The sequence below is a fragment of the Drosophila suzukii genome, chromosome 3 (genome assembly GCF_043229965.1).
Source record: "Drosophila suzukii chromosome 3, CBGP_Dsuzu_IsoJpt1.0, whole genome shotgun sequence".
NCBI lineage: Eukaryota > Metazoa > Arthropoda > Insecta > Diptera > Drosophilidae > Drosophila > Drosophila suzukii.
The window spans coordinates 27015192-27027287 of NC_092082.1; the positions used below are offsets into that span (position 1 = coordinate 27015192).

Consider the following 12096-nt stretch of genomic DNA (forward strand, 5'->3'; position numbering starts at 1 on the left):
CATTTGCCATGCCTCGATCGTGTTACCGCGTTGGGTCCTGCTTCCTGTGCTCCCAGTTCTTCGTTTTGCCGCCAGCAGGTCTATCGGTATAGTACCGGCTACCACTAGCGCGGCTTCCTCAGATACCGTGCAGAAGCTGCTTGTGATGCGCAGTGCGCAGCGCCTGTAGACAGCTTTGCACTGGCGGCTGTATGATGCGGTCTTCATAGCCTCGGCCCATATGGGCGCGGCGTACATTATGATAGATGTCACCACTGTCGCTATAATCCTTCTGCTGTGCTGCTTTGGTCCTCGAGTATTGGCCATCATCCTTGAGATGGCTGCAGTCGATCTGGATGCTTTGGCTGCGGCATACGATAGGTGCGTCTTAAACGATAACTCGATCCGACTCGTATTGTGGCCTTCTCCACAGTCTTCCTGCTGCTTATGAGCACTGCCTCCGTTTTGTGCTCGGCGACTGCTAACCCGTTGTCTGTGAGCCAGCACATAAGGATGTCTATCGAGAGGCTGCATCTATCCGTGATCTCATCGAGGGTTTTCGCTACCGTTACCAGCGCTATGTCGTCCGCAAATCCCACAACTGTGCATCCTTCGGGTAGTACCTGCCTTAGGATCCCGTCGTACATGACGTTCCACAGTATCGGGCCCAGGACTGAGCCTTGAGGTACTCCTCCTGTCACCAGGTACTCGTGCTCTCCGGCATCAGAGGAATATGTGAGCACTCTGTCCTTGAAGTAGTCCGCTACGAGCTCGATCAGATAGTTCGAGATTCCCATGCGCCGAAGTGCCTGCAGGACAAGGTTCCAGTTGGCAGAGTTGAAGGCATTTTTGACGTCCAGGGTGCAGACGAGGCAGTACTCTTTTGAGCCACCTAGCCACCTTTCTCCTTCGATTGCGTTAGCAGCCAGTTGGGTGACCGTTTGGATCGCGTCAATAGTGCTTCTTTTTCTCCGGAAGCCAAACTGGTGGTCCGATAACGCTCTGAGTTGGTCGAGTTCTTTTTCGAGGTGGGTGCAGATTATGCGCTCGAATATTTTCCCCGTTGTATTCAGCATACATAGGGGTCTGTACGAGGATGCGTCGTCGTTCAACTTGCCCGGTTTTGGGATAAGCACCAACCTTTGTCGCTTCCAACCTATGGGGAAAGTTCGTTGGGTGAGACAGATGTTGTACATCTCCGTGAATATACCAGGGAAGTTTGCCACCAATGTGTGCAGTGCAGCATTGGGAATGCCGTCGGGGCCAGGGGCTTTTTCGACTTTGGTTTTCGTTAGCGCTGCCAGGACTTCGGCTTCGCTGGTGAGAACAGTATCGCCTTCCCCGGTAGCTTGCCAGGTAAGGGGCGGCTGGGTGGGGAACAGGGTGGACACTATTTGGCCAAGCTGTACGTGTCCGGTAGGGGTCGGCTGTTTGTTGAGCTTACCCATGACCATCCTGTATGCTGACCCGAATGGCTCTGCATCCGCCGCTTCGCACAGCTCTTGGAAGCATCTGGCCTTGCTAGCCTTAATCGCGTTCTTCAGCACCTTTCTCTTAGCTCTGTAGGTCGATTCCCTTAGCTCCTGGCTTCCGCGTCCTCTGCTTCTCTGACACCTGCGCCGGGCCGCTAGGCAGTCTCTCCTCGCGCTCCCTATTTCGTCATTCCACCATGGTACTGGTCTTCGCCCGTTACCACCTTTCGTGGCCTTCTCCATAGATGCGTCGCACGCCTCCTTCATTCTCTCGGCTATGTTCCTCGCGCATGTGTTAGCGTCTCCTGTAACGCAGACGCCTTCCATGTGTGCTAGGAGGGACACTGTGTTCAGGGTATGCGCTTTGTATGTCGTTTGGCGGCTAATTGGGGCGGTCAGTCTGGGGCTTGTCTGGGTGATGATCAGGGCGTGGTCGCTGTGGGTGTATATGTCTGACACCCTCCATACACAGTTGCGTGCCAGTTCAGGGCTAGCGAAGGTCAAGTCGATGATTGACTCCCGACCTGACTTGCTGAAGGTTGGTCTATTACCTTCATTGAGTAGGCATACGTTTAACGAAGCCACTGCCTCAAGGAGGATGGTTCCCCGCTGCGTCGTACTAGCGCTGCCCCATGTTGTGGACCATGCGTTGAAATCACCTGCGATGAGAATAGGGGACCTACCGCGTGCGTCATCAGCGATCTCCTGCATTATTGTTCTGAATTCACTAATGTGTGCGCTCGGGGCTATGTAGCAGCTGTAGAATGTGATGCCTTTGATCTTCGCTCTGGTGTATCCCGTCCTGGAAGCCCTTTGCGATAGGTGTCCAGGGGGCTGCCCGCAGCTCCATATTGCTGCTCTGCCGTCCGAACTGCGTTGCCATACGCCTTCGTGCTTGTCCTTGTAGGGCTCGCTGAGTATTGCCACCTCAGCCTGCTGCTCGATGACCGTCTGTGCTAGCAGGTCCTGCGCCGCTCTGCAGTGGTTAAGGTTCAGCTGTAGGACCTTAACCATTCAATTTATCGTGCATGGCTCTCCGGTATTCAGGGCACGCACTGCTGAGGGTCGAGTGTTCGGCCTCTCCTCCAGATTTTCCGCTTCTTGTGCAGATGATGCATTTTGGTTTGCCCTGGGTACAAGTTTTATACTTGTGGCCATCCTTGCCACATCTGAAGCAGGATTGCTGCGTGTTTTTGGCTGTTGCCTCTGACGCTGGACATCTGGCTGACATGTGGCCTAATCCCATGCATTTGTAGCATCGCATAGGCTCCACTTTCTGTCTTATGCGGCAGACTACCCATCCAACCCTGATTTTCCCCTTGTCGAGGATCCGCTGCGCATGCTCAGGTCTGAGGTGGACCGTCGCCGTTTGGGTTCCGCCATACGCCTTCCGCATCCTAGGTGCAGCGCCCGCCGGGATGTCGCACTCCTCCTCAGCGTAGACTGCCTGTAGAACCTCCTCGCAGGTGGTCATTAGGTCTAGGTCGCGGATTTCCACTTGCACCGTGTCTTCCAGCATAGCCACTTCGGCTTTGCCGCTGAAGGCCGACTTGATGGCAGTATGCAGTTTCTGCGTGGCTGGGTCTGAGGGTTTCTGCATCTTGAGTAGCAGACTCCCATTGGCTGTCCTGCGTATGCCTTGCACCCCATCCTTGAGCCCCTGAAGGGTAGGCTCGGTTTTGACCAGCTTGAGCATGTCTGCGTACGTTCCTTCGCTGCATTTTATTAGGATAGCGTCAGAGCGCTGATTCCTGCGCTTCTCGGTGCGGCTCACGTGGTCTTTGCCTTCCCCAATACTCGCTGCAGTCTCGTGGGGCTTTTTGGTTTTACGTATCACCTGCTGCCAGGGCGGGTTTCTTGGCGGGTCCCTGCCTGGGTTCCCCGCGCCAGTATGCGTTCGCTCTATGCCTTCTTGTCGTGGGGCAACGAGCGATGGTGTTGTTTGCTGGGTTGCGCTGGCGGTCTGACCCCTGGCTCGGGGTTCATCCAGCGTCGCACTGATCTCGCTTTGCAGCTTCTTCATTGCATGCAATGAGTCAATCGTGGCCTGTGTGACATGGCGGACTACCTTCTTGTTGTTGCTTTTTGTGTCCGTGAACTTCGCGATCATCTCATCGAGCATCTTGCCCAGCTCATCGGTGAGAGCTGCGGCGCTTTTCTGCACCCGCTGCCTCTTGTGGGCTCCATCGATCGCCTCTTCAGGGCTGGTTGGTTCCCGACTTCTCTTCGGGGTGGTTTGTTCATCCTCGTCATTGCCGAAGTTGAACACAGGCCCGGTCACTTTGGGAGGCGCTGACACTGGGTGGGCATCGGTAGCCTGCTCCTTCCCCGTTGGCGACCGCTGCACCTTCTGTTTCATCATCTGAAACTTCTTTAGCAGCTCTTCTTCTGCCCTGGCAACTGCAAGAGCCTGGGTCTCGTCATGTCCGGACGATTTCTCACTATCCATCGCCTGCACTAGCCGGAGGTCCCTCGGTGAGCCGGGATTTCCCCCGGTTACTGCCTGATGGGAGCTATACCGCTCCGACTCGGTCCCCAGAGCCCCGTTTGCGCTGGCGCCGCTATCGCGGTGGGGTTGGAAGTTGGCCGGTAACTTGGCTTTTTGCGCATCCACCCCTATAGGCAGTGGCGAAGGTGGTTTTATTTTGTATGTGTGTGTGTGTGTGTGTGTGTGTGTGTGTGTGTTCATGTATGTTGTTTGTTTTATGACTATTCTGTTTCGATGTCAATCGTATATTAAACAAAAACGAAATATATACTCAAATATTTATAGTATTTTCATTAGTAGTTGCAAAAATTTGTTCAATAAAACAACAACAACAACAACAACTACAACAATAGCAACAACAAAATGCGATTTATAAAACAAACCAGACAAATTAAAGTTCGAAATGTCGATCGAATTTGTGGTGAGCGGGATAGGAGCGGAAAAATTACACATACCATTATTACCTAATTCGATACGCGCTCTAATTGTGGGACCATCTAATTGTGGAAAGACAAACGTAATGATAAGTTTAATCGAAAGTCCCAATGGACTTAAATTTCAAAATATATACATTTATTCAAAATCGCTGTATCAGCCCAAGTATCAGTATTTAATGAAATTAATTAAACCAATTAAGGGGATACACATGTTCACGTTTTCAGACAAGGAGAAAGTCGTCAGTCCAGAAAGAGCTAGACCACACTCAATTATGATATTTGATGACGTAATCTGTGATAAGCAAACAGCAATAAGGGATTATTTCTGTATGGTCCGCCACAAACACATAGACTCCTTCTATCTATCTAATTTGATTATAATTTTTAAACAAGATGAAATGAATATTAAACAAGATGAAATGAATTAAAACACACACACACACACACAGCTCTCGATCAGCTCTGGATCAGCTCGGCATCAGCTTTGGATCAGCTCTGGATCAGCTCAGCATCAGCTTTGGATCCGTATCAGCTATATATATATATATATATATATATATAATATGCGATAATATCATATATTTTACTAGTAAATAATTGTATTTTAAACAAACAACAACACAACAACAACAGCAGCAGCAATGGTGAAATCAAAAAATAAGTCTAAAGTGTTGGATGATCTGGTTCAAACCAGATTGTTGTTGACACAGAAATTGAAGAGCATGAAGTCGAATGAAATGGATCGAATTAATATGCTGGAAAATACCTTTAAACCAATTACAAAACCTTTGAATGAGATTGCGGAAAATTTTCTAAAAAAGAACAAAAAGGCGGATAAATACAACGTTGAGAATCCGACTAGCCCGAACAACAACAACAATAAGCGTGAACTGATAAAATCGAGGTCGTCGTCGAGAAGGACAACAACAGCAGCAGCAGCAGCAGCAGCAGCAACAACATGTTGAAACACAAAAGACGATACTCTCCAAAGAGGGTTATGCGAAGAAGACTAGAAACCGACGACAACGACGACCACGACGACGATTTGGGGATAAAAGTGGGGAAAAGTAAGTGAAATCCTATAATGCAAACAGAAGGAAGAGAAGACCTTATCAACGAAGAAACATCCAGCATGCTGCTGCTGCTAACAATGGCAATGGTGATAGTTAGTAGTAGTACATCTGCTGCTCTCCCTGCCCCCCCCCAGCTCTCCCTGCTGCTGCTGCTGCTGCTGTTGATGTTGATGATGATGATTACGATTTAAAATTGAGTCTTTTTAAAAATCTCAAAAGTAATGCTAACATTGAGAGTTTATCTTTAGCAGCAGTCCAGTATAATAACAAGAGATTCAAATTACCTTTTAATCTGCTACAAAGAGATTCTATGCTTGAAAAAAGTCGTAAGGTCAATGGACCCAAATTTCGTAGACTTAAAAAAAACACATCGTTGAACACTATAAATTTTACGCCAAGACCACACACACACTCACACTCCCAAAAAAAAATCGAAGTGCTCACACAGAAAATTTATCTCTGCCTCAGTCTTCTTCTTCCTCTAATAAGAGATTAAAATTAATCGAAAAAAGAGATTCTATGCTTGAGAAAAGTTTTTTGATAAATGGACCCAGATATCCCAGATATAGCAAGACAAAACAACAACCACAACAACAGCAACAGCAACAACAACAACAAAACAACAACAATGTTATCAAAAAGGAAAAACAAATTGCAATCAAGAGAAAAAAAGTTTCGATGAAATCACCGTTTTTGCGTAATATTCAGATTTTAAAAAGTCAAAAACAATTGGACACGCTGTATGGTCTGAGTATTTAAAGGAAAATGGTGAATGGTATTTTGCTAATAGTAAATTGAAATATAATACAATAATAATTATTATTGATAAGGAAAAATGGAATTTAACTCCTGGTCTATTTCAATTGCTATTTCACACGAAGCCCGCGCATTATTCAAATCTGAACTTGAAAAATTATCGAGATATTCTGTTGAGAACAAACGCACACAAACGAGAATACCAGAACAGTTCTCAAGTTAAGGGGTCCAAATCCTTTAAATATCAGCATATTGTAAAAAATCTATTCAAACCGAAAACACAACTTATTGGCAAAGGTTTCTTGCTTACAACACAAACAGCAGCAGCAGCAGCACCAACAACAAAATCTTACTCCAAGGAGGATAGAGGATACAAGTATTGGGATGATCCGAATGAATTAATCGAGAGATTGCGATTACTATTAGCATCCGAGAGTGCTGGAAATACCAATCACAAAAACGAAATTATATACATTATAGAAGAGCTTAGAGAGGCAAATATAATAAAATGAATCAGACTAAAAAATTTGGTGAAAGCTCGAATTCCTCATCGTCCGGAGGAGGAGGAGAAGCGGTTCAAGTCTAAAAAAATATATCTGAAATCGACAAGAGAAAACGGATATTGATTTAAACAGCTTGAGACAGAGCATAAATATTATAAAAAGCAAAATAATTACATTAGAAGCAAACCTTCAATCAGATGTCGCTGAAAGTGCGAATTTTATAAAATTATCCTTAAAGGACTACTCACAAGTTATTTATACTAAGTATAAAGAGCGATTAGAAGGAAATATTCAACGGCTTGAGGACGTTCTCCTTAAATTTCTCTCTACACAGCTACCTACGGATGAGGTGAAAAGAATTAAAGTACAGTTCCCCATTATTGTTAAATATATTGACAATACAATAAAACAAAATGAGTGACAACAACAACAACAGCAACTTGAATGCGGATAAAAGGCAACTCACCGAAGAGTTGCATAGACAAGGACGAACAAATTTTATCAGACGACGTGTGATAATGAAGGGGATAGATGATTTATGGCAAGACGATTTACTTGAAATGATACCCTATCAATTAGGAATACCGTTATCTCCTAACTGTTATTGATGTGGAAAGAGTTCAGCTATCAAGGTAGCTACAAATGGATTAATATCTATAAGGCGTTGATTGCTAAATATAATAACACATACCATAAAACAATTCTGATGGCGGCAAACGATGTAAGTTTTCTAAATGAAGAATTACTCCTCCAAACCGTTTACAATCATCTGAAAATCACTCATAAACCAAAATTCAAAATTGACGATTTTGTGCGAATAAGTAAATACAAACATGTGTTCGAAAAAGGTTATACTCCAAACTGGACAACTGAGATATTCCAAATCAAACGGATACAAAATACCAATCCCATTACGTATATATTGAAAGATTATCAGGGAAATGATATTAAGGGAGGATTTTACGAATATGAGCTGATGAAAACTAAATTTCCCGATACATATCTAGTGGAGAAGGTTATTAGACGTCGAAATGGTGGAGCATACGTTAAATGGTTAGGATTCTCATCAGAGCATAATTCCTGGATTGATTTGTAAACACACACACAGCATACTATATATGTGTATTACCTCCCGAACCGTTAAGATGTCGATAACATTAACACTAACAGGCAATACGTCAGTACTTGTTGCAGGTTATTTTCCTCCAATTGAACTTGATCAGAACTATCAGTGTGCGTTAATCAGTCTGGACACTTATAATTCTATTCCAAACGTTGACGTAGGCAATAATTTATTTTATATTGGCAAACATACGATAAAGATCCCTGTTTGTTCCTATGAAATCAGCGATATTAATGACCTATTGACGCGAAAATATACAAAGTTAACAAAGAATGAGCCCGACGGAAGTCCCAAATTTTATCTAGTTCCAAACTATAACACTTTGCAATCGGAAATTTTCTCTGCAACTGATGAAATATATTTCAATAAGGAAAAGTCAATCGGCTCTTTATTGGGATTCACTTCGAATACATTAAGTCCTAATATATTACATACTTCTGATAGGGCAATTGATATCACAAAAATTAATAGCATTTGTGTACAATGCAATATTATAAATGGAACATATAAAAACAACGAAACAGCACACACACTACATCAGTTTGCGCTTGTCGTTAGTCCGGGATATAAAATAACTGAGGGACCACATAATGTTATATATCTACCAGTAAACACAAAAGAAACACATTCGATAACTTTAAAAATCTGTGATCAAGACGCTAATCTGATTAATTTTCGCGGTGAAAGAATTACAATAAGATTGCATTTAAAACCAATATAAAAAAAAATGATTATATACAACAACAACAACGTCTATAAAAAGGCATTATCACTTAATTCCCCCTCACTCGCTTTACCAACGTTGAACAGATTAGCTACTCGACAGCAACAACAAGAACAAAAACAACAACGACGACGGCGACGACGACGACAACAACAACAACAAGAAAAATAACGGAGTGCAATAAAAAATTTTTATTGAGTTTAGGATTGAAATTAAAAAAAAAAAATAAAAAATGTCTCATATAATTAACGTGCTTGAGAAACCGACTATTGATAATTCAATAATAAAGAAAGATTATCATAGTTATTCACCCTACTTGCGGTCGTATGAGAACAATGACGAAATTCGGATTGCCATACAAAATCAAGATTTGTATGTGTTGCCAAGCGAAAATTTTCTTCACATTCAAGGACATATCACAAAAGTTGATGATAAAATCGAAACCACAATAGCTCTATTGAATAATTGTATGGCGTATCTATTTAGTGAAATACGATATGAATTGAATGGTATTGAAATTGATCGAACACGACATTTGGGTGTAACAAGCGATTCAAGAACACTTGCTCGAAAATTCTGGATGGTCCATCGCAGACAATTTAAAACTTGAAAGAGGAAACTTCAATTTTTGCGTGGCGTTGAACCTGTTACTTGGATTTGCTGAAGACTACAATAAAATACTGCTCAATGGGAAACACGAGCTAGTTCTATTAAGAGGAAAAGATAACGATGATGTTTATAAGAGCACTGCTGAAGCTTTAACAATGAGTCAATTGAAAATGACGATTTCGACCATTGTTTGGAAAATGCCTCATGTACAATTGTCTGATGGTTATAAATTGTACATGCTTAATGTGATAAACAAACAAACACCATTATTGATTCCCTTCAGGAGTTGGGATATATATTATAACCCAGTAGTTCCACAGACAACTACATTTATTTGGAGTGTTAAATTAGCTGCTGAAACTGAACGCCCTCGCTATGTTATTATCGCATTTAAAAACAATAAGAAGTATGTTCATTGCGATTTAGTCGATTAGTATATCTAAATTCTGAAGTATATCCCTATGATGGATTAAATCAAAATTTTACTTATAATAGATATGCACTATTATACGATACGTATATCTATTTTCAAAAAAGTTACTACGGCTGTGTGTCACAACCGTTATTATCGCTAGAGACTTATAAAAATAAGGCTCCCATTATTGTCTTAGATGCAACGCATCAAAATGAAGCAGTAAAAAGCGGACCGATTGATATACGAATTGAGATTAAAACACAAAGTAATATCCCTCCAAAAACATCTGCATACTGTCTCATAATTCATGATAAATTATTCGAGTATACACCGCTATCAAACGAGGTTAGAAAAATATTATAAATATATACATATATATGCGAATATTTTTTCTATTTCGTTCTCTGCGAGAATGCAAGCAAGCAAGCATTAGTAGCAAGTCGAACTGCAAGCTAGAAACTACAATCAAAACGGGGGAAAAAATAAATAAATAAAAATGTTGCGAATATTAATCATTGCAATTATTTTACTATTCGGTTATAATTCGGGAGGAAACTGTAATCCTATTCCGAATTCTGAATTTGCTTCTATTCTGAATATCACCAATAATATCAATACAAATACAAAAAGTGTGGAATTTAATATAACATTATTATACAATTATAACAGCTAACGATGAGGACCATGTCTAGGATAATATTAAAGTTACTGTGGATGAAGTAATCGCATTGTTTCAAGCAAACCTAAAAGAAAAGGAGAAAAATATAGGAGGAATACTGAATGCAACAGTACCATTCTATAGGCACTTTAATCGCACATATAATGAGTCGGCTATATCAATTCGTTGTTTGTATAAAAGCAATTATGAGAAGAAAACTCTAAATATAAAATGTCGGCAATATATTGAGACAACCATAATTGAACGTTTAATGGCAAACGGTGAGATAGAACAAACATTTGTCGAAAAAAAACCCCAACACCCAGAAGAATATTATCCTCAACGTAGACATCAACAACTATGTGCAAACTGAGACGATGACAATCACTTGAGAGAGAGCCAGTACCAGTGTATATACAGAGAATAAGAGCGAGCTACTTTGAAGGCCGCCTGCTCCTGTATGAAACTGATTTCGGGCAATCGACCCACAGGGTCACCGGGGGAGTTCCCCAAGGATCAGACCTAGGCCCTTTGTTATGGAATGTCATGTACGATGGGATACTTAGGATCACGATGCCCGAAGGGGCACGACTTATTGGTTTCGCGGATGACGTGGCCATAGTGGTTACGGCAAAGAAACTACCAGATGCGGAAAGAATCTGAAGCGGGGAAAAGAGCCAGTGCATGGCTCGACTCAAAGGGACTCGCCTTGTCAGCGCACAAGACTGAAGCAGGATCACGATGCCCGAAGGGGCACGACTTATTGGTTTCGCGGATGACGTGGCCCTAGTGGTTACGGCAAAGAAACTACCAGATGCGGAAAGAATCTGAAGCGGGGAAACGAGCCAGTGCATGGCTCGACTCCAAGGGACTCGCCTTGTCAGCGCACAAGACTGAAGCAGTCCTGATAAGTAGCAGGCAGAAAGTGGAGGCGGGTACTATCAAAATTGGAGAAGCCACAATTACATCGCTTCCAAGCCTAATATACTTGGGCGTCATGATCGACCACCGGCTTTCTTTCAAAGAACATCTAGCGTACGCTAGTGGCAAGGCAAGTAGGACCGCGGCCGCGATCTCGCGAATTATGGCGAACACTCGGGGACCAAGGCAACCAGGACGTAGATTACTGGTTAGTGCTGTCACATCGACGCTGATGTACGCTGCTCCCATATGGGCTCGAGCCACAAAAAATGGAAGTTATATGCAAGACGGCGACTCCGTGCAGAGATTGTGTGCCCTAAGGGTATGCAGTGCGTTCCGCACTGGACGCGGCACTGGTAATATCGGGAGGCATACCGATTGATCTGCTGGCTCTGGAATCAGCTAACATCCGCGCAGGCAGCACAGGGGTCGCAACTGCAGAATCCCTACGGAAAAGGTGGAACGTTATCCGCACTGCCCACTTTGCGAGTCGGATAATGAAAACGCAGAACATGTGTTTTTTGTCTGTCCGAGATTTGAAAATGAACGAAGAGATCTGAGCATAAGGGTTGGGAGGACGCCAGCCGCTTGTAACCTGGTGGACATTATGCTTGAATCAGAAGTAATTTGGTCTGCGGTATGCAACATGGCCACAATAGTACTCAAAAAACTGCGCATCGCAGAAAGCCTGCGAAATTCCAATAGGAAGGTGAAGTAATACCTAACGGCAGTACCGCCGGGGAAGCGGGGAGGGGGTGGAGTTTTTACTGGGTTAGAGTCCCAGACTTCGGCAAGCTAGCTCAGCTCCGAGTTGGCTTTCGATGCTTTAAACCACCACTAACACAAAAAAAAAAAAAAAGAAAACACACACAAAAAGAAAATGCATTTTCACGTATTCCTATTACTGTTAGTATGCGCAGTCGCTGGAACCACTCCAA

At 43.2% G+C, this 12096-nt stretch overlaps 1 protein-coding gene across 1 annotated transcript; it reads right to left on the reverse strand.

Moving 5' to 3' along the window:
* Positions 1-305: 305 nt before the first annotated feature.
* Positions 306-11407, reverse strand: LOC139352703 (uncharacterized). Its single transcript, XM_070995333.1, has 3 exons — positions 11277-11407; positions 2504-4012; positions 306-2427 (listed from the first exon to the last, which is right to left on the reverse strand). Exons 1-3 carry the CDS (start codon positions 11405-11407, stop codon positions 306-308), a joined length of 3762 nt encoding a protein of 1253 aa, XP_070851434.1.
* Between the last annotated feature and the right edge of the window lie 689 nt (positions 11408-12096).